Here is a 26,626-nt window from a genome sequence, read left to right as displayed (position 1 = left end):
GCTGTTGGTTCCCGTCGAGGTTCGCTTGTTTGATTTTCTTACCCACTTCCTACGAAAGTGATCCGCTAGCCTTCTTGCTTAACAGAAGCGATGAGCCCGATTCTGTGCCTCTTTTTCTGGAGGTAAGCGCCGCGGAATTAAACGGCGCTTGCCTCGAAGGAGCAGCTGGGAGCCCCAGCTCGGAAAAAAGAAAGCCTCAATTTGCTCCTTCGGAACTGACTGCCAAGTTAACAGGGCAAGTGGACCGGGACATCAGCTCTGAGCGCTCCGATTAAGGTGCGCTCCTGTCACTGCGCAAGGAGGAGCAGCCGCGCAATTCTTCCAGTCCTCGCGCCTCGCTTCTGTTCCTCTGACCCCGTCGGTGCCTTTGGAATCAGCCCAGCGCCCCCGCTTGTAAAATGGGCAATTTGAAGCGGTTCTCAAACGGTGGCAGGCACTAGATGACACTAAGCAGGATCTGCCGGGGCTGAAACCCCAGCTGGTCTTATCGGGACGGATCTGTCTTCACCTCCCTATTAGTTGAGAGACGCTACCTTGTTCGCAAAGGCCGTTTTGCCCTCTGCAGACGCCGAGCTAAATCGAGGCGAAAACCGGGAGCGCTGGGAGGAGGTTCACCGTTCCCCACCCCCCACGCCCGGCTGCCGGGCTTCGCCTGGATCTCCTGAAGCCTTGGCGAGCGTGGATTGAAGCCCAAATCACAGTTTTAGGAATATGAGGTGGGTAGTTTGATTCACAGGATCCTCAGTTTCCTGAAGCGGGCTTGAAATCTATTGATTCTACCCAGAGAGGCAGGAATCTGTCATGCCCACGCAGACCAAAAGATGCAGGTCGGCGATCCAGGATCAACTCCTGATCAGAATGACGGTGGGGGTCATTATTATGGGGTGGAATGGGAAGTGAAAATGCCCCCTGGAATGGGATCTGCGAGGAAAAGGAAAGGGTGGGTCCTGAATGCCAGCTAGGATCCGGGGCTACTATGGATGACCCTCTAGGAGATGTGGATCCACCGGATTCCACGGGAGATCTGTAAGTGGGAGGTTTTTTTTTTTAAAAAAAAAAGCTTACTTCACAAGCATCATTCGATTTCTGAAGCGGAGACTGGATAGCTACCGCACATATCCAGTTTACTCCAAAGTAGCCCGGTTCATATCGAGAATACAGAAACACGGAATCTCTGGTGTTTTCCCACACACACATCCAACCAACCAACCAAGCAGTAGATCCTGCTAAGCTTGAGCGCAGCCGCGATCCGTTGGAGAAAGCTCCGTCAAAGCTCTGAGCCTAAGATGGGAGATGGGAGCAACCACTTTCTCCATTCCCGGGAGATCACTTAAGAGCTTAGCGCCCTAGCTGTCTCCCAGACTCGGCTGCCCCGGGGCTCCTCTTGACTCTGTGCCAAGGCTTGTTCGAGGTGCGAGCGTGGTGTGGGGGCAGCGAGGGATGCCACTGGAGCGAAGGCGGAGCGCGTTGGTTGCTCGGTATCCGGGAGCCGAGCGGCCGAAGTAAGAGTTTCCCAGTTAGAAACTTTCCCCCCATTCCAGTGCGCATGCCCAGGGGTGGGGAAGGCGAGGGGGGGCGGGAGAAAGGGGGTTGAAATAAGGAGGCGGCCGAGGGAAGGGATCCGCTCAGTCGGCGTTCGCCTTGCTCCAAGGCGCTTTTGCCTGCAGCCTTCCAAGCCAGCCGAAAGAAAGAGCGCGGCGCGGAGAGGCTCTCCGCTACCTGGTGCGCTCCTCCGCTCCCTCGCCCGCCTCTCCGCCCCTTCCACCGGATCTGCCGCGGGCCAGCGGGAGAGCAGGCGAGCCGAGGGCCCGGCCCGGCGCGGGCAGCAGCACTTTGCCCAACTTTGAAGCTGTGCAGTTTCGCCCACGGAGGATCTTGAACCATCTGCCGGCGGTGGAGCGGAGATCGGGATTAGGTAAATATTTAGATTTGCCTGGCACTTCCACCCCCCCCCAAAAAAAAACCCCTCTTCTCTGGCTGGGTGTCCCGTGCCCTCATTCTCCGGTCGCTTCACGAGATTCAGGTCCTGTTGTGAAGCTCGTCCGGAGTTCAGTTAGGCCGTCTGGTTCCGCCCCCCAGATAAACTCTTAGCTACCAAGATGCTCGGATCTTCTTGCAGACGCAGAGCACGGTCTGCCTACTTCGGCGCCAGCTGTTAAGCGGTCCGACTAAGGCAAGCAGTTAGCAGCCCACCCTGCAGTTCCTATGCCCCTTCTTCCCCTTGGCAGAATTGGTCCTCTCTAACCCCACAAGGCTGCAATCCTAAACCTGGCGGGAAGTTAGCCTCGTTGCGTTCAGAGACAGGAGTTTGTTCCTGAACTATCCACGCTTCTAGGGCGAACTGGGCAATAAAAGTCCCACGGGGAGACGGATGTCACCAGGATGCGATCCTAAACATGTGGATTAAGTGCAAGCGAGTCCCGCCTAGGCTTGTTATCCGAGTTAGGAGCTCAGACAAGGGCCACGAGGCGATCCGAGCCCTCGTCCTCATCCTAAACGCGCTATATTATCAGGAGTTCCTCCCGTTGGTTCCAGGAGGAACTTATGTCTGCTGAGCCTGGCATACTTTTTTTTTTTTAAGACCCGGATCCTTAACGTGTTTCCTCAGAAGGCAGGTCGGGAATTCGTCCTTCCAGATCTGTTTCTAGAATCTCAGTGCCAATGCGCTTAAGGGTCGGGCTGCTGATTTTACTAAACCCTGGCAGTTCCACGCGCACCAGAGACCGGTATGTTTTTGCTACCAAGCGTAATTGTGCGTGGGTGGGTACGATTTTGTGTGTGTTAGCGCGCTCACTCGCTGGCGCCTGCTATTCATAGCCCACTGAGGACTATAGCAAAACAACAACAACAAACCATCGTCTTTGGGCGTGATATGGAATGTACCTACTTGCCTGCGCATAGGTGGAGGGGGAAACGGTTGGGTCCTAAGCAGATAGCAATTTGGAAACGAGTTCAGCCGAAGTCAAGGGGGAATACTTCCAAAAGGAATTTAGGACTGGTGTATATGTGTGAGAGTACACAGAGATTTCTGAGCCGTAGGATAGTACAAAGGGAGAATTTCTATATCCTTCGCTTTGCTTGCTATATAAACCACAGCCACAACTCGTTGGCATTGCTGGAATTTAGGGCTATGTCTCTGCAGCAGGTATGTAGTCTGGGCATATTTAACTGGGAAGTGTTGAGTCTTTCGGAGAAGGTGCACAGGGTTGCACCCTTACTTGAAAATTCTCCACGAGATCACCTTAAAGTAGGTTCGCGTGGAGTTGCGATTTCAGAATCGCGCTCTCTCCCCGCCAATTTCAGCGGAGTTTCCTTCCCAGCAAGGCTCCCTTGAAAGGGCTTGCAAGGCTGAACTTTGAAATGCAATGGCGGATCTCGCAATCGACTGGACTAATGCGTGTGTAAATGTTCGGGGTATAGCGAGGCAAGAAGTTTCGGTTTCATCGGGTTCTCTTCTGATTCATCTCAGATCAGGTCTGTCTCTGCATTAGTATTGCTCTGTAGGCCTGTCTCTTACACCTTACCTGCCTTGAAAACTTCGTAACCTTTCCGCTTTAAAGGCTTTTCATCCTAACCCTCTTGAAGGGAAAGAGACTTCCATTCATTTCGAATGCAGCTCTCTTCCTTTCCAGTTTATTTAACCAGTAGCGAATCGTAAACGGATAGAAACTTCGAGTGTTGCTCTCGTTGCCACGCAAGAGCTGGCTGTCCGTGTTATTCACCCGGGGTCGCCAGGCCTGCAGGAGTTTTTCAGCAGCTCTTCGGGTTTACGTGTTTTTTATATCCGTTTTCACTGCCAGATTTAGGAGAGCCGATCTAATCCGAAATACTCTGTGTTGTGAATATCAGCTGGTTAAATAAACAGAAGTACTTCGAGCGAACGGGCTGATTTAAATCGACCCACAGACAGATCTCTCTTTGCGCAACGTTGGCACCGAAAGCGCCCGTCTATGTCTGTCTGCATGTTCAAAGAGGTGCAGGGGTTTTGGTTTTGTTTTGGAGGGGGAAGTAGCTTCCTTTGTGGGAATAATTCAGTCTCTTTTCAGAATTAGTGTGTAAATAATGTGCTTGGGGCTGGGGGAGAGAAGCAGAAGTAGTAGATGCCCGAAAACTGTTATAGATTACTTTCCATCTCGATGACCTGAAATGATTATTTTGAGTCAGCGGGATCCACTTCCAGTGGCGCTCAGCTTCCAAGTAATGTGATCGAGGGAGGGAAAGTTAGCATCTTCAGCCTCAGGCATTATCCAGGAACAATGTATATTTTGGATCGAGGAAAGCGAAGACTGTTGAAAGACTTTGGCATTCCTTCTGCTTCCCTGCCCCCAGCCATTATTCCTTTCCTCAATCAGCTATTATTATTATTATTATTATTATTATTATTATTATTATTATTATTATTAGTCTCCATTAGCTGTCCTAGAATGCGGTTCCTTATTGCAATTAGCAAAAGCGCCGTCCAGAACAGGATACTTTTTATTTCGTAGGATTTTGGATTACAGTTTAGCGGACCATCGGGGTTGCGATGCGCGTTTACTCCAGGGTGAATCCCGTTTAATATCGATGGGGCTTCTCTCTGAGTAAACATGAGCAATCCACAGTGTGTTATATTCCTCCAGTGGAAGTTGCTGCAAAGTCATGTGGTTTAGGTCAGGGGTTGCGGTGGTGATGGGGGGGGAGAGAGAGAATTCCCATGCATGACATCAGCAGCCCGATCCTAACCACGTTTACTCAGAAGTAAATCCAGCTGTGTTTAGGATGGCAGCCTCTAATCCCTGGTCTTCCTTTTCATTCCCCCAAACCAGATTCCCCAGTGTGGTAATACTACTGGCACAGTAATTTAGGACTGACTCGCGCTTTTTTTTATTTGTCTTGTAAGCTATGCACTGCGCGCAAACACTATAATGGGATGTCGAAGAGAGGGACAGATGTGGCTCAAATAGATAATGATCCCGCAGAGTAAAAGTGACGGTCATAATTATTATCTATATAGCTCCATCCCCTGAACAGAGTAACCAAGCAAAATAAGCCACCAAACCAAGAATTGTCCCCTCAAAAAATGGTCTCTCGTTTTCTGTCCTGCATCCCCATTCACACAAGCGGGCGAAACAGAGGGAGAGAGGCACTTTTTAGCGTCAGGTGAGAAGACCCCTCTTGCCTCCAAGGACACCGCCGCTTAATTTGTGGATTCAAAAGTCCCTTGGCATCAGTCTGGTTATGCTGCTTCGGTCAGTAATATCTTGAAGGCCTCCTGAACGCGCAGGCTTACATTTTCACCAAGTGACGCTGGCACCTCCAATTTCTAAGGACATCTGTATAGAACTACGTCCCATAAATCTAGATTCGCCTTGATTGCAAAGCCTTAGGCTCGAGCTGCTTATTTAGTTTGGATTTCCAGAATTTGGGGACATCAGATGAAAAGCAGTTTGTTTGCTCTTTTGCTTTTCTCTCTCCATTAACCACAAGGATACCTTTTAAGATTTTAGCGCCCCATTATTTCCTCTGTGTAGGAGGGAGGGTGTGTGTGTGTGTGTGAGAGAGAGAGAGAGAGAGAGAGAGAGAGACCACTGTCTCAGAATTGTTTTGCAGCTCATAACTGCCGCCGCTTGACAGTAGGAGCGATTTCAAACGGCTGTTGTGAACACTTGATCCTGGAGATCTGTAGTATTCAAAGCTTAGGTGTGGGGGGTGTGCAAGGAGGGGGGAAGGAGAGGGGAAGGGGTTGATTTCTGGTGTGTGAGCAAACAACTGCGAGGGCGTCCGCGGGGCTTGTCAGCACCGATTGCACGATAAAACGTGATTATTATTATTTTTTACAAAAAAGGAAAGCAAGAAATTAACGAAGCCTGTTTAGCTCGGCTCCGCCAGGCAAAGGCGCAGAGGCCGCTGGAGTCCTTCCAGCGCTCATTAAGGGACGCAATTAACTCGTTCACGCTCAATTAGAGCCGTACATAACTCCGTTTGAGGGGATCCCGTCGCACCCTTTGCAGAAAGCGGAATGCTCCGCGCGGCTGGAGCCAGGAGAGTCGCCCGCCCGCCGGCCACGCCAATTCCCCTTTCCTGTTTTGTTTCCTCAACACAGGTAGAGGCCACGCTCGATTTCCTCCTGCGCTGCTCACAGCAATGGAAGGGGAGGCGGGGGAGAGAACGAACGAACGAGCGGTGTCCCTCCAGCTTCAAGGATTTAAGGGGAGACGGTTTATTTTCTAGTTCTGGCCGGGTTGCTGTTCCAGGCACCCTGGCTTGGGGAAGGAAATCCGTGGGATCTCCTTCACGTGTTCGTCTGAAACGACTTTGTGTTTTTTTTTTTAAAAAAATAGCGCGGTGAGCGTTTTTCGTAGGTGACATAATCGAAAGGCGCACGACGCACCCCCTGCCCCGAGGATCTTACAAACTGGACGCAAGCGGGTAGGAGGAAATGCGAAGGTTTCTCATAACAACCGTGTTAGGTAATAAAACGACCCCAATCCTTTATAAAATGAAAAACAAAAATCTTATTTAATAGAGATTGTCTTGTGTTTTGGATGAATGGCGGGTGCTCCCAAGTGTTTGTGCTTGTTTTTTAATAAGGCCGCAATCGTTATTTAAGGCATTGCTATCCTAGACATAGCTACCCAGAGATATAAAGATGAATTGCACGTGGTTATAGGATCGAAGCTTTGGCTCGGCTTCAAGGGCCTAGAGGATCTGGAGCAGGAGGAGCTTTTTATTTTTTGCTTTTTGTAAAACGGTCAAAACAAAAAAACTGAGCATAAATAGATTAACCCCCCGCGCGCGCACCCAGACGCAGCACCTCCATGGAGTTCTGTCCACTCCCAACGCGTTGAGATCCTATAGCTGAGCAGACCGTGGACTTTGCTCGCGACACCTGTGGCATTGCGAATGGAGAGGCGAGCGCGAGTTTTGACTGCTTTTATTTTATCATTCGAACAGCCAGCAACTTAATTTACCTCGGCCATTTCTGCATGTGGAACTAATTGGGGGGGGCGAAAAGAGCCCAACATGTTATTTATGAGTCGAGCATTTCATCTGCAAATATCCTCCCCCCCCCCGCCCCCCGCCGCTGGGGAAAAAAAATAGATACGCCAGGCACGTGGATAATTCAGGCTTAAACTTTAAAAAACTAACTAACCACAAGATGACCATAAAATTAAGGGGAGAGTTTCACTGCAGTCCTGAGACAAGAATAGCAGCGCGAGGTTTTCGCCCTTGGGGAGAGACTTCCTCGCCCCAGAGAGGAAGCTTAGAAAAATGCGATTTCCACTACTATTTCCAAAACATAGTACCTTAGGCTTATATGGATTGGCAGTTCCCAAAGGCTGAAGTCTTTTTCGAGGCCTGAACTGATCTCAGTGCGTAAATCAGTTGAGCAGAGTACAGTTGGAGCGGAGGACCCCGCGTGTTGAGATTCCTGCACTGCAGGGGGTTGGACTAGATGACTCCCCAACCCCTTCCAGCTCTACAATTCTATATGGATAGAGTGAGTTTGGAAAGGCTTTCCATGGATGTCGGCGGAACTTACTGCCACTTGAACTCCCAGCCACTTTGAAACCCTCTTTCTGCTAGGCTTTCCTTCTTTGAGGAGACCTCTTGGTTTCAAGAGACAGTTTGCTTTGAAAGTCAGCGAGCTTATTGCCTCCAGCGAGTAACACTCCATTGCTTATTGCAGTCTATCTTATCTTAACTCATAAAGGATCTTACTGGCGCCTTGAGATCCTAGCGAAGAAGTAACTCCTTTTGAATTCAGCGGGGCTTACTCCCAGGTAAGTGGAGTTAGGATGGGCAGCCTTTAAGATGCAAACCTCCGGCCTGATTTTGAACACCTCTTGATAGGATGGTAAGGCTGCAATGCTATGGCTGAACCCAGCTTCGGAGTCAGCATGCATCATAGGATCGGAGTTGCACGGGAGTAGCGCACTAAGTAAGAACCGTGGCCTGGCAAGGCACAGATAGAGCAGTATGTCGGTGGTGAAGACCGCTTTGGACTCCTCCTCCTCCTTATTATTATTATTATTTATTATATTCTAATTCAATTGCTCATGAAGCCGGCCCTGAAATGCCATTAAAAATGCCTATGCCTGTCCCTTCTTTTTAAAGAACATTTGCCATTTTTTTTTTTCCTGTTTGCTGAAGCCTAAAATTAAGTCCCAGGCAAGCAACGTTCCAGGCAGGTGTTACGTCTGATCACCTGCAAAGCGTATGGAGACTCCAAGGCAGCCTTCGCCAGCTTGGGTGAGAGTTAGCTCCCACCTGCCTCAGGCCTCTGCTAGCTGCGGAGCGTGGAAATTGCAACCCAAATCAACAAAGTTACAGCAAAAAAGGGTGGCAGGGGTGAAGAAACAGAGCGGCCAGGCCTGCTTGCTCAGCTCCCAGCCCCACAGGAGGAGAGAAGGTATCTATCTCTCGCCTACCGTGTGAGGACTAGGGCACTGAAAGATAGATGGCGTATCGTCTCTCAAATACAGGCAGTTACAGATCAAAGTGACGCCAATGGACAAATGCATCGCAATTACATTTTCATGAAATAAATGGGATCGCTCAGTCGGTAGAGCATGAGACTCCTAATCTTGGGTGGAGGGTTCGAGCCCCACCTTGGGCAAAATAGTCCTGAATTGCAGGGGGTAGGGCTAGATGACCCTCAGGGATCTACTCCGACCCTACGATTCTGTGAAGCAGTTTCCAGTCGTTCGAGTGCGCCTTTGCATCCGTCGGCGCTCTGGAAGGGGAAAGAGGGTTATGTCCTATGGAGTAAAGGGGGCATCTTTCTGCACCAGCGTTCTTCTCAGTTCCCCCCTCCCAAACACCCTCGCAATTTTTATTTTTATTTTAAAGCCGGAAAGTGACTTGATTTACAAAAGAGAGCTCCCCTAAAACAGGCACCCCCTTGTTAAGTTACACCATGGGTGTTCCTCCGTTCCTCAAAAGCTTGAGGCGACAGAAAGCAACGGCTGAAGGGGGCTTGGGGAGGGGCGAGAAAGGAAACTCTGCGTTTCCACAGGGTTGCAGCGCAGATGTTGCGCAACAGGTTCCACTCGGCCCAAATCCGGGCTAAACTCCGAATGTAGACAAACCTTTCTTGCCTTGGCGCGCAAAGTTCCTTTGGAAGCGCAGGGATTTGGTTGCTATTGGGAGGATCAAGATGCGGGTGGACTTACAGCCCGAATTTACAGGGTAAGATTTGCACCCCTCCCTCTCTGTAGATTCCAGTGGGCTTCCTTTCGCATCCCGGTGGTGACATCCGTTTGGAAGCAAGTCCTTTGAGACAAAGCCTGCGTGGATCTGGCTTGGTTTGCAACCTGTTATATAGTACCTATTGGGGTGGGTGTGTTTTAATAACTAAATTTAATTCAAAGGACTTACTTCCAAGTAACCCTGCTTAGGGTCGCAGCTGGAATTGGGTTGTAAGGAGAAACTCGGGCCGCTGGTCAACAAAGGAGCAAACTCCTAGGGGCCGAGGGGTTTTTGGCCTCCCCAATAAAATATTCCAGGGACATCTCCCCCCCCCCCAAGCTGATGGGCACTGCCATTCAAATATGCACTGCATCATGCGGTCGATTATGCGGGGCGGGGCTTACCTGGGCCCCCCAATGTTTTATTCGTTGGCACCCCTGGGGGTCAACTGAGTCTTCATTAATTTCAGAGGGTGTGCTCTGAATAAGATTTGGTAGAATTGCAACACTTCGGACGGCAGGCTTCGGTTTCAATTCTATAACCCCTACGTAGCGGGGGGGGCAGGGGGGCAGCTGCCCCCTCAAATCAAGTACAACAATTGAAATAACTAACTAACCAATCACGTGGATCCTCCCCCCCCCCACAAAAATCCTGGCTACGCCTATGCCTGGGAGTAAAGCCTCATTGAACTCAAGGGGCCTCTCTACTTTTGAGCAGATACGTCTGGGATGGTGATGTTAGATCCACTTACCGGAGAGCAAACGGGACTATCGATTCTGAGTGAGCATGCATAGGTTGGATTGCGCTGCGGGACTGCGATCCTAAGCACGCTTATCTAGCAAGCTTGTAGGTGGGGGGAGCTCACGTCTAGCACTTCAGTCCGAAGCGTAGAAACTGGTCGGAAGCGATCCCACACAGAAAGCGATAGGACGGAAGGATTTCACGGAGTAAGTCAGCGCTGGGATCAAACTGTAAACGTGTTTAGGATGGAGCCAATGGGTTTGCCGGTCCAGGGAAGTTTGACCATAGACTTTCGCCTGCGTTGAAATCTATGGGGCCCGTCTTCCCCCTTGGAAGGGGACTCTAGTCAGAAAAGAATATGATGTCCTAACCTCAGTTGAGTCGCCTGAGGCGCATGCAAGGCTTTTCGCTGATTTGGGGCACGGGCCTATACGGCAGGTTACCTAGGAAGAAAGTTTCGCTTGAGTCCGGGGGGCTTGCTCCCATGGGCCTGGGGGGGGAGGGGCAGTTGCCCCCCATAAATAAAAATACTTAACTAACTGAAGTTCTGCCCGCCTAAGATAAATCCTGGCTGCGCCCATTCTTAACCTCCAAGCAAAGCGCCGCAGATGGGATTGCGCGACTGCTTACTCCGCACGCTTCCTCCGGAGTAATAATAATAATAATAATAATAATAATAATAATAATAATAATAATAATTTATTATTTATACCCCGCCCATCTGGCTGGGCCTCCCCAGCCACTCTGGGCGGCTTCCAAAAAAATATTAAAATACTGTAATACATCAAGTTTCGTTGTGTCCAAAAGGGCTTACTTGCTGCTCCCAGGCGTGTTTGAGATTGCAGTCTCAGTCGTGTGTGTGTGTAGCAGGGAAGGTTTTATCTTTGGTTAGCCTACTGCGCATTTATTTGTTTCACAAAACCTACATACCGCTTGATTGAAAACAACCAAGCAACCCCCAAAGTTGTTAGTCCCCGAGTAGCTGCTTCAATTTACCCAGCGAGACGTGCCTCCTGATTTTTTTTTTTTAAGAAAGAAATATTATTTTAAACGGGACTCTGTTTATTGCCACCGAGGGCAGAGGAAAGGTGGTTGAGAACTCCCAGACTCTTCTCATTTAGGGGAAGAAGGGGGGGGGGAGCCGATAAAGATCTGTTGACATGAAGCAGAATTGAAAGGTGGAGGTGACACCGAAATAAAAGGATCAACCGGCTCTGCGGTGGGGAGGAAAGTAGAGCGCAAGGGGGGGGGTGAGTGTCACTGCAGACCTCCAGAGAATCGTTGGCTTTGATGTCCTAAAAGGGTCCCGCCACTCGCTTATCCCCCCCCCCCACAAGTTACTCGTCCCCTTCTCTGTCTCTTTCCTCGGTTGTAACAGAGGAAAAGTGTAACTTACAGATCTGGACCAAAGCCAGCAAACTTGTAACAGCCTGAATCCTCTCTCTTTCTCTCTCTCCGCTCCCCTTTGTTTTTAAGCTAAACTGCTTCTAGCGACCAAAATCATTAGCACAATGGATGCTATTATGAACCACGATTTTTCTTTTCTCCCCTCTTCCTTTCAGGAGAACCGGTGAAAGGCCGCTTCTTATTCGATTGGTGTGACTTAAAACTTTGAAAGTTATCTCCCTCTCCACTCTTTCTCTCTCTATTCCACACACAAACAAACACACACACACACACACACTTGCCCCAGCGCGACATTCTCTTACAGGGCTAGATTTACGAGTAACAGATCCATCCGGTTAAACCACAGTCCTTGGATTTAAAACGATTAAAAAAAATAATTCAGTTCTGAAAACTGAAGGGTGCATGCTTAAGCACGTTGATAGTTAATAATAATAATAATAATAATAATAATAATAATATGCTGGGAAATCCGTACCTTAAACACACACACATACGAAAGCAAGGCAATTGTTTTTAGTGGAGCCTAGTCCTAGGATTGGAGCTTTAATTCTTAGTAAAAGAATCAGGATGAATACACGTGTTTAAATAAAATACAAGGACTTTACTGGGCTGTGAATCGGATTGTAAATATTTAGACATGGCAAGACTTAAAGCACACGGGGGATATGCCGTAGTAGAGATTTCTCTCCACCTTCCGAATTAAACTGCATTCCATAAATCGCCCACCACCAAGCCTTCAAAATAAGCCTGTAAACCAATATACTGATGCACGATTTCCAATCGCAGTGAATATCTTTCCATTGGACCCTGCACGGATTCACATGCTCAAGAGGAGGAACGCGAAGGGGTCCAACATGTTCGTTCCTTGAAGAATATGCCATTTCTGACGCTAAACGCACTTGTTCAGAAGTTGTCCTATTGATTTCACGGGACACGTACTTCCTTGCAAACGGTGTTTATGGGATCTGCTATTATCGTCTCGCCTGAAAAGGAACAGGATCCATCCCCGTGTCAGCTGCCCGGCTCTATTTCAAAAGTGGCCTAAACATAAGGAGTTTGATCAATATCTTTTGGTAATAAGCGGCTGTGCAAGCGAATAATTTTTTATTTAAAAAATTTGAGGGGGAGACCTTTTAAAAAACACAGCACCCTGGTCCTTAAACAGTTAAATTTAACTGGGGGGGGGGGGAGGTTGCAGCGTGTGTGTTTTAATCGACCGGTATACCAAATTTATCCAATTAGAAAAGGCAAATCTTGGCCAAATGTCACACTCGTTTATTCTGGGTCAGTGCGATGGAATTTCTGTAGACTTTCCTTTTCCCTTCTCCCCCCCCCCCCGCCTTTTCTTAAGGCTGATTTATGTAAAGTGGTGTGAAAGGTGGACTCGGGGCACATCTTTAGTGAGAAGATCCGTGAACAGCAGAACCGCCAGACAAACAGCGCGTCGCCCTTTAATCTTCTCGGCTTCGCGTCTGATCCATCTCATCTCAGCTGCTCGCGAACAATTCCTGCGCTTTCGCTCCGCTCCTTTTTTGCAGCAGTTTGGTGCGCGCGCGCTCGTTTTGCTGTCGCTTTGGGTGTGTGTGTGTGGGGGGGCAAATTCAAAAAAACAAACTTAGCAACAATAAGTTTCGATCGAGAGGCTTCAAAATCCCCCCCCCTCCACATTTATTTTATTTTGTTTGGGAAGAGCTTTCCAAGCACCCGTGGCAGAGCATGGGCGTGACGTCACAGGGCAAGGCTACGCGTCGCCGTTACGTCAAATGCAAACTATAAAAGGAACTCGTTGAGCGCTAAGCAGAGGCAAATGCTCTCTCTGGTTGCAACTTTGCGCTGCGTCGTGGGTACGCGCAGCGCGATCCTCAGCATGTTTACTCAGAAGTTAAAGGCCGCAGCTTTGCAGCAGCCGTTAATCTGCTGCGGGCTCAGAATAAGTAGCTAGGTCTAAACCCGAACATGTGCAACGATCGTAAATAAGAACCAAGGCCCATGTAAATGCAATTATAACATATTTTGGGGGCTGTTTTATTTCCCCAAGCATGGAAAGTATAGGCACTCCCGCACAATTATCGCCGAAATACGTTTTCGGCTGCAGCCTTAATGCACGTGTTTTAAATCTCACAGAAATCTGCAGGACTTTGGTAGGGGTTGATTTTTTCTAGATCAGGCTCCAGATCTTTAAGCATCTGTACTCCGGCATAACTGGTTAAAGGACAGCTTGCCGAGGCCGTCAGAGACCTTTGCAAACCTAACCATTCCGCCGCACGGGGGACGCTTCTGAGGCGCTAGTTGACTGATGGAAATCGAAATCAACCTCTCGCTTTGAAAGCGAAGGGCAGCGTTCTGTCCTGCGAGTGCAATTCTGACCCCAGTCCCCGAATCTACCCAAGTCTTTTGCCCCTATGCTAAAACACGCTGCGAGCGTCAATCAGAGGGCCGAGCGCGCTTATTGAATGACAGCCCGCAGGTGTGTGTGTCAATCACCTCCGTGACCATTGGGCCCTGGATTTCAACAACGTGCATAAAAAGTTCGATCGTTTGCAGGTTTTATTTCGTATTTTAGGACAGTCATTCTCCTCCATCCCCCATCTCCTTCCGCTGGAGAAATGAGACTGAAAAGTACAGCCTTGGCTTAAAACTCCTGCTTCCCCCAGAATTGACAGAAACACTCTCTAGCTTTTATAGCTGATCCGAAATCAGGGGTGCCAACTTGAGTAAAAAAAAATTGGGGGGAGGGACAGGTAACTCATGACCGAACAATTGATCGCAAGATGTGGTGTACGCACACCATCTGAAAAGCAATGCCCATCAACTTTGGGGGGCGGCCCCCTCACATATTTTATGGGGGGGGCGAAGGGACCTCAGTTCTGCCCTCCCATAACAAAAGTCTACCCCTCCCCTCAAGAAAATCCTGGCTACGCCCATGACCTTAGCCCCGGGGTCGTTCTCCTTGCTTTGTGCACACGGGTCGATCCCCAGGGCCGTCCAACAGCCTAGAAAACGCCTCAAAATTTCCTCTCGCTCTGGTCTAAGGCGACAGTTCTTAATTTACTGTTGCTATCAACTGCCATCCCACGGACACTTAACAGGAGGTAAGGAGGCGCCCATCGAAGTAGCGACAAGGAGCGATGACGTCCTCCTGGGCGCGCATTAGGGTTGCGCGTGGTCCCTTCCCCTGCCTAGACGGCTCCTGTTCACCCCTAAGGAATGGAGTGCATAGGAGCCAACTCCTAGGGGCCGAGAGGGTCTTCGCTCCCCCAGTAAAATATTTGAGGGGTCCGCCCCCCAAGTTGATGGGCATTGCCAATCAAATGGTGTGTCCCGCGTGATGTGCAATCTTTAATAAAATACTGCGTGGGGGTCCCGATAAACCCCGCCCCGATAATCAATCGCATGACGCAACTATTTAAATGGCAATGACCATCAACTTTGGGGAGGGCCGTCCATGGGCGTGGTCGGGGGGGCAGCTGCCCCCTAAATTAAGCAAATAAATAAAAAACTTAACTAACTGACCAACTGCATCGCAGATAACTCGGTTCCGCCCCCCCCAACACAATGCCTGCCCCTAAAATAAATCCTGGCTATGGCCCAGCCCCCTCAAATATTTTATTGGGGGGTCCAGAGCCCCCTCGGCCCATAGCTGTCAACGTTTCCCTTTTTTAAAAGGGAGATTCCCTTATTCCGAGTAGGTTTCCTCGCAAGAAAAGGAAAAGTTGACAGCTATGCCTCGGCCCCTAGCAGTTGGCTCCTATGTAATCGATTATGCGGGGTGGGGCTTGTCCCCCCTTTTATTCAAACTGGCACCCCTAATGGGGTGTGCGGGATTTTTGAATCGTTTTGTAGCAATGGACGAGGCGAGGGAAGGAGGGGCCCCCGACGCAGAGCTTTGAAGTCAGCTATGTTAAATCCTTGTACTCTGCTTTCCGAAGCAAATTGGAGGTCAGAGTTGAAGCGGAGCGGGGAGCAGAGGAGAGGGCTGAGAAGCCGCGAGCAAAGCGGGGAATTTCCTGCCTGAATGAAGGTCCAGGCCTTCCAGGTCTTCTTGCCAGCAGCGACACGGACCTCGCGCTGCCTGGTCTCCAAAACCAAACTGGACTCTCACCTTCTTGGGTGGGGCCAAGGGGCGCTGGCGCGTTTGCAGCGCATCTGTTAGAACTGGGTTGCGTCCAAAGGTCCTAGGGCCAAGGGGAACACAACCTGCGTGTTGCTGTGCGCCGTTTAGGGGATGACACAATAAATAAAAAGCAGTTCCATCAACCCCTGGTATGACCAAGAAACAAGGCCTTTTTGTGATGTTGCCTCTGTATCGATGGTGTCCCTTGAGAAGCTGAGTGGCTCTTGTGTTTTTTGGGGGAAATATTTTTTATTAAAGATTTTACTGAATTACAAAAGAACATGCAATGTCTCTCCCCCCCTCAAATCATAGAGTCTCTTAGTTACATTCAGTATAAGACTCTGCTCTTGTTAAATTAGGCAAGAGGAAGCTAATTTTGGTGGCTAAAGAGTAGCAGAAGTTCTACCATCAAGAAATCAGGGGCACAGCTATCCATACCAACTTCCAGAAGGGGTGTTTCTTCCTATATGCAAGCTAGAAACTCCTGCCAATTATTACTGTGGCAAAAACATTTGGGGACACCAGTTCTTTGCTTCCCAAATCTTCTGTCTTTCTCTTCTTCGCAATGGGTAGCACAGGGTCTGACGCCCATCATGATACATTTAGTATGCAAACAGCAGCTTCTTGTGAATTGGAGCCACAGCTGAGAGTGCCAGTGGTTTCTACAAAAGATCTCATCTTGTTCAGTATTGAGGACTTCTCCCCCACCTCTCTTAGTTTCTGCCCATCCTTACTTTCTACTTGGGACAGGAAACATTCTTGCATGCATTTTATACTTTAAATAAATCATTTAAAAGACAAATAAGAATACAGTGGTATCTCTGGTTAAGAACTTAATTCGTTCCGGAGGTCCGTTCTTAACCTGAAACTGTTCTTAACCTGAGGTACCACTTTAGCTAATGGGGCCTCCCGCTGCCGCCGTGCCGCTGGCGTGCAATTTCTGTATTCAACCTGTTCTTAACCCGAGGTACTATTTCTGGGTTAGCAGAGTCTGTAAGCTGAACCACCTGTAACCCAAGGTACCACTGTACATAATGCTTGTATAGCACTTACAAGTGTTCAGAGCACTTCACATGCATTCATAGAATTGCAAAGTTGGGATCATGAGAGTCTTCTTGTCATAGGAACCAACTCCTAGGGGGCCAAGGTCCCTTCCGCCCTCCCAATAAAATATCTGAGGGGGGCTGCCCTCCCAAAGTTGATGGGCATTGCCATTCAAATGTGGTGAGGGTGCCATGTCATAGAATAATAGAACTGTAGAGTTGGAAGGGACCCTGAGGATCATCTGAAATGCAGGAATATGCATCTGCCCCATACGGGGAACGAACCTGCAACCTTGGCTTTGTCAGTGCCTCTCTCTAACCCACTGAGCTATCCAGGCACATGATCAATTATGCAGAAGGGGGCTTACCTGGGGCCCCCAATATTTTATTCAAGTTGGCACCCCTGCATCTTGTCGAACCCCTTGCAATTCAGAAATCTTTTGCCCAACGTGGGGCTCGAACCCACACGACCCTGAGATTTAGAGTCTCATGCTCTACCAACTATGGGCTATCCCACTGGTATCCTTGGAATCCTTACTATTACCCCATGTCATTGCAGATGGGGGTGGGTGGCTGAGTCTGAGAGAGAGGCTTGTCTATGACCCCCTCTGGTGATTTCATGGTAGAGGTGAAATTTGAACAAGGGTCTTTCGGATTCACAGCTTTATTTGTTCCATCCAGTAATCAGACACGTTTCTCTGTGTGTTTCCCCACTCCCTTCTTTCTCTCTTACAGGCACTTGCCTTTGCTGCCAGGCTTCTGTGCTATCATGGGTAGCAAGACTTTGCCAGCTCCAGTGCCCATCCACCCTTCCCTCCAGCTCACCAACTATTCCTTCCTGCAAGCTTTCAATGGCCTGCCTGCCGTGCCTTCGGAACATCTGCCCAACCTCTATGGCTTCAGCGCCCTCCACGCCGTTCATCTTCACCAGTGGACCCTGGGCTACCCGGCCATGCATTTGCCTCGTTCGTCCTTCGCCAAAGTGCCCGGCATGGCCAGCCTGGTGGACGCCAGGTTCCAGCTGCCCGCCTTCCCTCTCTTCCCGCATGTCATCCATCCCAAACACGAAGCTGCCAACATGCCGCTCAAAGCCAAGCCCCGATTTGACTTTGCCAATCTCGCTGTGGCAGCCACTCAGGAGGACCACTCAAAACTGGGACAGATCGATAGCCAAGGCTCCCCTCCAGGCCTGGGCTCCTTGCTCGAGGTGACCAAGCTTTCACCGGAGAAGAAACCCACGCGGGGGAGGTTACCTTCCAAAACCAAGAAGGAATTTGTGTGCAAATTCTGCGGCAGGCACTTCACCAAGTCGTACAACCTTTTGATCCACGAAAGAACCCACACGGACGAAAGGCCGTACACATGTGACATTTGCCACAAGGCCTTCAGAAGACAAGATCACCTGAGGGATCACAGGTAGGCCTGAGCGTTTAATGGATCTGTCTCCTGAAGCCCATCTTAACTGCCAACAATTACAGTGTCTCATCTAGTAGCTATACCCAATTATATGTCGTGCATAACTGTTATCACAGACAAATGTGATGGTGCTACTTCAGTAAAAAATGCCCATTACACATCAGGTAACACTTGGATATGCTTAATGGTGACTCTCCATTGTGATTTTAATGCTGCTGCTGCTAATAATAATAGTAATAATAGTAATAATAATAATAGTAGTAGTAGTAATAATAATAATAATAATACACTGACCATCTAGCCACTCTGGGCAGCTTCCAACACATACAAAAACATAATAAAACATCAAACATAAAAAAACCTTCCCAAGCCTTCAGATGCCTTCTAAAAGTTGTGTATTTCTTTATCTCCTTGATGGGAGGACATTCCACAGCACGGGTGCCACTGCTGAGAAGGCCCTCTGCCTGGTTCCTTGTAGCTTCACTTCTCTCAGAGAGGGAACCACCAGAAGGCCCTTGGAGGTGGACCTCAGTTTCTGGGCTGAACGATGGCGGTGGAGACGCTCCTTCAGGCAGAGCTGGAAAATCCAAAAACGTTTTCTAGCTGAAATTTCAGCTAAGCAACAGATCTGTAAGGTGAAGTATTCCATCCTCTACTGCAAGGTTGGGAACTATTTTTCACCTTGAGGGCCACACTCCATTTGAGGCAACCTATCCAGGGCCACATGCCAGCAGGGAATAGTTAGCCAGAACAAGTGTAGATACACACACCTCTCTCTACCTCCCGTCCAGGCAAGCAAGAGTTCAATGATACATTCCAGCCAGGCAAAAAACACTTGGGAGATGAAATGAAGCAAGTGAGAGGTATGACCTGGGAAAAGGGTTCATGGCCTGGAGGACCACAATCAACATCTGCTCTACTATTACACCCTGTTTCCTACTGTCATGCCCAAGCGAGTAATGATCTGTGTGAAGGATCTCATATTCTCTTTCTTATGCAGAAAATGCATTTATTGAGTTTTTGGGGTTTCGTAATTGCATAACATTATTTCACCAAAGTTCACCTGCGTCAGGGTTGTACCATTGATGTTGGCTGGAAGGCTGTTTTCTGAGCAGATGACCAGGGGTTGCATCCACAATCCCCATGGAGAATATCATGGTGGTCAACAAACATTCATTCCTTAAACTCCTCTTCCTGGGGCTCCAAACCCTGCACAGCTAACATTTCACTTCCTGGATCAGATCCCAGGTGAGGGAAACCCTGTCAGGGGCAGGAGGAAAAGAAAGCATCAGGAGAGGATTCACTGCCAAAATTATACTTGATGATTGTTTCCCTTCCCAAGTGTGAGCAGTCCTATGAATCTGGGAGTAAGCCTCATCTAAACTCAATGGAATTTACCTCTGGGCAGACGTGAATCGGATTGGGCTGTTAAATGACAAGCTAGAGCTGATTCACCAGTGCATCATGCAGATAAGCCTACCTCACCGATACATGTGGATCTTTTGCACCTGAATACCTGATTGAATGATGTGGAGCAGGGTTAGCCAACATTGTGCCCTCCTGATGTCATGGACTCCAGCTCCCATCAGGCCCAGCCAACATTGCCAATGACCAGGAACGATAGGAGATATTGAGGGTGCCACATTGGGTATCCCTGCTGTAGAGTGTGGTAGGGAGACCAATGGAGATGCTAATGGGCTTGATAGGTCCTAGGTCCTGATATCTGATGCCCTTGACTTAAGTCTTATTTGGCCATTTCCTCTAGTGACCATCACATGACTTGCCATGCAATCAGGGTTCTAAACCATGTAAGGAGCCAACATGCATATAGCTTCAGACCTTCTCCAATGCATGGAGGGTCCACAAGCACTGCTCTACTCTTCCCCACATGAGATGGCAATCTTAAGAAGGGACAATGGCCTTCCTACACATAGATGTACAGATAACTGCTTATGCAAGGGAAAACCAACAGAAGTTGATAGCAGTGGCAAAGGTCCTTATGAACATAGGAAGGGCTTTGTGTGTACCGAGTCAGACCAATGGTCTACCTATCACAGTATATTGCCTACTTTGGTTGGCAGAAGCCCTCTCCACTGCCTCAGACGGAGGTCTCTCCAAGCACACCAACTTAAGATCCTTCTAACAGCTGCAGATGTTGAGGGTTGAACCTTAGTCTTCATTATGTGCTCTTCTACTCTCTTACGGCCCCAAACCCTTCTATCTACTAATTATACGAGACAAAATGAGTGTGCATTTACACTTTTCATGAATAACAAGTTCACTTGGATTCCAAGTCTACCCACAGCCCAAATGAAGCCACCTATTTCAGCTGAAATCCTTTTTAGCCCAGTCCTGAGCGCATTTTTGTGGAAGCACGTTCCATTGAATTCAATGGGATTTACAGGATTGTGAGTTTAGTCCCATTTAGGATTAAGGAATGAAGGAAGATGCTTAAATACAGATACACTTAGATAGCTCCTTTGTGGATCAGGGCATTTATTTGTTTAGAACTCTCCGTGATGTATATGCAACGTTCTTTCCCTCTATTTTTGCACAGTGAGAATTTTTTAGGGCAACTCATGAATATTATGTGCATGAAACCCACTGAAGACACGAAAAGTTTTAGCAGCCTAATGCCCAGCTAGACTCAGTTCTTGATTACAAGGACTGCAACCTTAGTCTGCAAATAGTCTTATTTATTCAGATATTATATGTAGGTTTGGCATGCTCATCACTCAAATCAAAGCAGGTAGTGGAGAAAAATAAGCAAAAATCTCATTTATAATAAAATCAGTCCCCACCTGGTACTGATTCCAACACTTCCAGTTGTTTATAATAAAAACATGTCTATGCTACCTATTTAATCTGGTTTCATACTGCTGTGTCTCTCAGCCAAGGAACTACGGACACGGTAGGGACATCAGAGAAAGTCTCAGCTGCAGAGGTGTCCCTGACAACTTAAAAGTCTCAAGGCAGATGGCAGCAAGACTTTGTGTATGCTAATTTCTATGCATAGGTGTACTTTGAGGTTTCTGGGCAAATAGAGTGGGTCTCACCAGAACTGCAGTTTGCCACAGCCCTGGAAGTAAAGTGTAAAATAAGGAACAAGAGATCAGGGACCCCATGACAAAAGGATCAGGCTCTGGAGGCTTTTGACCTTCCCTAATAACACCTCTGATCAGCACCCTGATAAATTATGCTAACTACAGTTCTCTAGAAGAAGCTGTGTCAGTTAAACTGGTTTCAAGCCAGTTTAAATGAGCAATGTAAATATCTGCCAAGGCACCAACCTAGATTCATGGCAAACTCCTCAATGGGACAGTCCCTCTGTCCTCTGAAAGGATCATATCCCCCTAAACATCATATTCATTCTACTTTCAGTGTTTCAGGACTTTCCCAACAATTGTTTCCCTGCTCTGTTTTATTGCTGACAATTATTTTGTGCAGGGAAGCATGAGTGAACTTCTGAAGAACTTAAAAAAAGAAAGAAACTGCAACACCCAGTAATAGATCCCATAGGACTGAAGCTCTACTTATTTAATTTATAGACTGCCCTGCCACAGAAGCTCTATAACAATGCATTTAGTTAAGGTGAACTGTAAGTTTACGATGGTTCTCATCTTACACCAGGGGCAGATGCCTGTATGTTTTCTGCTGCGGAGCTAATAGTGGTTTTCAATCCCTTTCTCTCATCACTGCTGCTTTGATCAAATCCGGAGCTCTGTTTTTGGATAAAAAGAAAAGTATTTGGAGATCTGAACACAGATTTCCCATAGTTCATCTCCCTTTATCCAAGGCTAACTGGATAGTCCATGTACAAACCAGGGATTTCAACTCAAAGGGCACAAACCAAAATATAGTTATAGATTGTTTTTTTTGCTTATAGATTGCTTTTTTAGGGTTTAACCAGACATACATTTCCCTGAAGGTAAGCCCCACTGAACACAACAGGACTTACTTCAGTTAAATATAGGGTGTACATCCCAAGTCTATTGAAATCATTGGAAGCTGTGTGCATTTACTGTGTGCTAAATTGCAGCTGAGCATTTCAGTCCAATTATCTCCTATAGGCAAGGGAAATCTGGTTGTGTTTGATCCCATTCAGTTCAATGGAGAAGATGCCTCCAAAAACATCTCTCTTTGAACCTGGAGAACAACTATATATTGATGTGAATGAAAAAACTTCCATGTATTGAATTCTCCATGATATACTGAATTCTCCACGATATACAGAAGCACACAGGAGGCTCAGAGTGGAGTTTCTAGGTCCATATGTCCTGCTATTAGATTTTTCTTCAGCGTATCATTGTTCTCCTTTGAGAACTTTCACCAAAACTTTGACCTTCCACCTGTACATTGTAGCAAGTTAAGACAGAAATGTATGCTGGCCATCTGATCAAATCTAAAATCTCTCTCTCTCTCTTTCTCTCTTATTTTCTCTCCCCAGATATATCCACTCCAAAGAAAAGCCCTTTAAGTGCCAAGAATGTGGGAAAGGATTTTGCCAATCCAGGACTCTAGCTGTTCACAAGACACTTCACACACAAGTAAAGGAACTTAAACCTTCGAAAATGAAATGCTAAAGCTTCTTCTAGCCCCCATGAACTTCACCCCTGGCATTCCAAAATTTAGACCAAATTCTTGACAGAGACATTGTGGAGCACTGAACACTATTAATTTTAAATTTGTTAAGAAAAGAAAAACTCAAACCCTCTCTGCACACAAACTCAGCCAGCCTTCCCAAAAACCTGGCTGCTTCCGAGTTACACAGAGGAGTGTAAACCTTGCATGACTCTGCTAAACGTTACGTCAAAAGGTGGTGCTCAAGTATTGGAGAGAGGGATTTTCATTGTGTTATGAGGCAAACAACACCCAAAGTAGCTTCCTGAAGTTTTTGCTTTTCTTTAATTTTTAAAATTTCTATCCTTTCTGTATGCTTGTGTGTGACTGTTTAAAAGGCTTAGCATTCATCATACTTCCAGAGAGAAAATCCAGAAGATGGTTAAAGAGAAATCGGCTTCATGTTTTAGGCACTGCTGAGATGAGAAGGAAGATCGCTGATAAACTCTGTGCTTGAAAGGAAGCGAATGACCCTCCCATGTAATGGATCTTGCTGTCCTCTACAGATTTTTAACACCCAAGTCTTCCCATCAGTGGGTCTCCTTCCTGCGCACTGTGGCAAACATCCTGGGGTCTCTGTTTGTTTGTTTGTTTGTGGTCTAGTGCCTTGGGAGTGGTTTGTAGCTGGTGGATTTATTTAAACAAAGCCAAACACAAAAACACCGAAAGTGGGCAAAAGTTGACAACAATAAATCAAAGTGACTGCTGTGCCCAGTATGGTCTTAGTAGTACTTTCAAGTTAGCATGTGTCTGGATGGGGAGTGAATGGAATTGATGGGGTGGGGTGGGGGGTATTTGACAAATCTCAGCCTGAGAGTTTTATCCCCAGTTGTCTTTCCCACCCTCCTTAGCAGTGTAAATAATAATAATGAGACATTCCAATATGTTTTTGGTTAAAGTTATTGCTATTTGGCACTTTATGCTGATTCTTGATAATGAACATTTATCACTGGATTTATTTGTGTGCGTGCGTGTTTTTTTTTTTTTTTAAGTATTAAAATAAATTGGCATTTTACAGGCAAACGTGGCTGGGTGACCTTTTCACTCCCTCTGTTAAAAATGCTTTTAGCAAAGCCCGTGATTTCTGTCCAGACCTTACACTGCTACTATCTGGTATTGTTCTGTAGACACTGAATCTGTTAATGACCTTGGTTTTGAGAAGCACAGCTTTAATTTAAATGTGGTCTTAACTTTAACAGATAAAGGCAGCAGTCCTGTACCCACATCCCAGTGAGCCCCATGGAACTAAGTGGAACTTACTTCAGAGTAGAAATGTAAAGGTCTGTATTGCAAGTTAACAAACGGAGACTGTGATCCTATGCGTACTTGGAGGTGACAGTGAATGCAGGGGACTAAATGCATAGGATCAGGTCCCAACATGCATAGGATTGGGCTGCAAAATCTATACTGCAGGATTAAGATGGAGCGTTATAGTATTGCAATGTGGGCAGATGCAAGCCCCATTCAACTGTACAGATATGCATAAGGCTGCAGTGCAAATCAAACAGAGGCTTTTGCTTGAACAGACTTAAGAATTTAGCCATGAAGCATTGACCAGTGTAATCCTATGCATGTTTGCCCAGAAGTAAAATCCCAGTATGTTCAAGGGTAAAGGTAAAGGGACCACTGACCGTTAAGTCCAGTCGCGGACGACTCTGGGGTTGCGGCGCTCATCTTGCATTACTGGCCAAGGGAACTAGCGTTTGTCCACAGACAGCTTCCGGGTCATGTGGCCAGCATGACTAAGCTGGTTCTGGTGAACCAGAGCAGCGCATGGAAACACCATTTACCTTCCCACTGGAGCAGTACCTATTTATCTACTTGCACTTGATGTGCTTTCGAACTTTTAGGTCAGCAGGAACAGGGACTGAGCAACGGGAGCTCACCCCGTCACAGGGATTCGAACCGCCAACCTTCTGATCGGCGAGCCCTAGGCTCAGTGGTCAGGGGTCCTTTACCTTTACCTTTTAAGCATATACTGGATTGTACTGCCGGGGACCATCCATAAAGCACACAAATCTTTTTTAGGACTTGCTTAAGTCTCTTTTGTCCCTTGTCACACTTTGCCTGGTTCTAATATATTAAAATTCAGGTTGTTACAATATCAGTATCTAGGGTTGCCATACACCCGGAATTTCCTGGATATATCCAGTCGGAAGCAGTGTCCAGGCAGAAATCACTGAAATGTACGGATTTTCACTGTTTGACATATGGCAACCCTATACAATCTCTTCCAGGCATACCGATAATGTATGGATGGTGTTGTGAGGCAGCACTACTTAAAATGCTCGGCAATTCAGAACTATGGTCAATGTGGCTTACTCCCAGGGAAGTGCATGCCTGCAGTGGCCAGCTCCCTGTGCAGGATTGCAGCCCTAAGCTACCTATTTAGAAGTTGCTTCCACAAGGTGACCACAGCTCCATCCATCCACATACTCAAACCATGGATGCTCATTGTAACACCAGATCAAAAAACTTCAGAAAGTGGCCTGGACTGTGGACTTTTCCCTCTCTGGCTTCTCCAAGTGTGAAAAATGAGTCTGGATAACACCATCCTGAGAGATAAGGCAGAGGAGGCACCTGGAGTGGGAGAGAGCTGCTTTCTATAAAATTGAAGCCAGAGACGGGTCGGGTCTGGAGGATGCTTAAATCCCCGTTGTTGTTTGAGCCAGGACCGGCCTACTGTCAGAGTATGCTCAGTAATCGCACAGTACATAGCTGGAGTTAACTCTTCATTAGCATAAGCACGATCTCCACAGACATGGCTGAGTGTCAGGCCTAATGAGCACATTATTCCTGGTGGTTTTCATAGAATCTTAAGAGTTGAAAGGGACCTTGGGGACATCTAGTCCAGCCCCCTGCAATGCAGGAATCTCAGCTAAAGCACCCATGACAGATGGCCACCCAACCTCTGCTTGAAGACCTCAAACGAAGGAGAGCCCATAACCTCCTGAGGGAGACTGTTTCACTGTCAAACAGCTCTTGGTGTCAGAAGGGTGTTTTTTGTATGTTTAGCTGGAACTTACTTTCCTGCAAGGGATGCGGGTGGCGCTGTGGGTTAAACCACAGAGCCTAGGACTTGCCGATCAGAAGGTCAGCGGTTCGAATACCCTCCACGGGGTGAGCTCCCATTGCTCGGTCCCTGCTCCTGCCCACCTAGCAGTTCTAAAGCACACCCAACTGCAAGTAGATAAATAGGTACCACTCCGCTGGGAAGGTAAACGGCGTTTCCGTGCACTGCTCTGGTTCGCCAGAAGCGGCTTAGTTATGCTGGTCACATGACCCGGAAGCTGTACGCCGGCTCCCTCGGCCAATAAAGCGAGATGAGTGCCGCAACCCCAGAGTCAGCCACGACTAGACCTAATGGTCAGGGGTCCCTTTACCTTTACTTTCCTGCAACCTGAAGCCATTGGTTTGAGTCTTGCCCTCCAGAGCAGGAGAAAACAAACCTGCTCCATCCTCCATGTGACAGCCCTTCAGATATTTGAGGATGGCTGCCTCCTCTCAGTTTCCTCTTTCCTAGGCTAAACATACCCAGCTCCTTCAACCGTTCCTCATAAGGCTTGGCTTTTGCTCCACAAAATCAGTTGCCGAGACTGAAAGTCCCCTCTTCTGACAGCTGTCTAAGTACCCTCATCTCCAGAGCTTTCCCCAAGCAATCAGAGAGTGCGCCTCCATGAAGCCTGTCAACACTCTGCCCATTTCAGCCCTCTTCTGGTTTTCGGAAACAAACAGAGAGGGGAGCTTGCTGCTTGTGTGTGTGTGTGTGTGGGGGGTAAACTGCAGTTCCCATGATTCTTTGTGGAGAAATGTACTTTAAATGTTTGGTGTGCATTCAGCCTCTAGTTAGTTTGCAAGACAAGAAGAAAACACTCCCCTTATGCACTGGACTTCACAAAAACACTAGAACAAACACCAGAAAAAATAGTAAAAATGAGTTAAAATACTAATAAATAATATAAGCACAACTGACAGAGGTTAAAAGCAACTCAGATGATTAAGGAGGTCTTTCTGTGGTCTAGATAGGACAAGGTAGGCATTAGATGAGGGTTCCTGGAGAGAGCCACATAGACTGCATGGTTTAATCAGCTTCCAGAGAACATTTTACCCCTCA

At 47.6% G+C, this 26,626-nt stretch overlaps 1 protein-coding gene across 2 annotated transcripts; it reads left to right on the top strand.

The window, feature by feature from the left end:
- The first annotated feature begins 514 nt into the window (after positions 1-514).
- On the top strand, positions 515-23,466 carry OSR1 (odd-skipped related transcription factor 1). 2 transcript variants are annotated; one of them, XM_083495725.1, is made up of 3 exons: positions 515-1,915; positions 17,212-17,892; positions 22,340-23,466. In XM_083495725.1, exons 2-3 carry the CDS (start codon positions 17,246-17,248, stop codon positions 22,473-22,475), a joined length of 783 nt encoding a protein of 260 aa, XP_083351851.1. In that variant the 5' UTR covers positions 515-1,915; positions 17,212-17,245; the 3' UTR covers positions 22,476-23,466. The 2 variants fall into 2 exon arrangements, with proteins under 2 accessions (XP_083351851.1, XP_083351850.1); XM_083495724.1 differs by lacking the exon at positions 515-1,915 and adding an exon at positions 2,614-2,726.
- The last annotated feature ends 3,160 nt before the right edge of the window (positions 23,467-26,626 follow it).

Source organism: Podarcis liolepis (assembly GCF_965112155.1).
Source record: "Podarcis liolepis genome assembly, chromosome: 3".
Lineage (NCBI taxonomy): Eukaryota > Metazoa > Chordata > Lepidosauria > Squamata > Lacertidae > Podarcis > Podarcis liolepis.
Note: the sequence above shows the minus strand (reverse complement) of the source record. Positions and strands in the feature narration are given on the sequence as shown.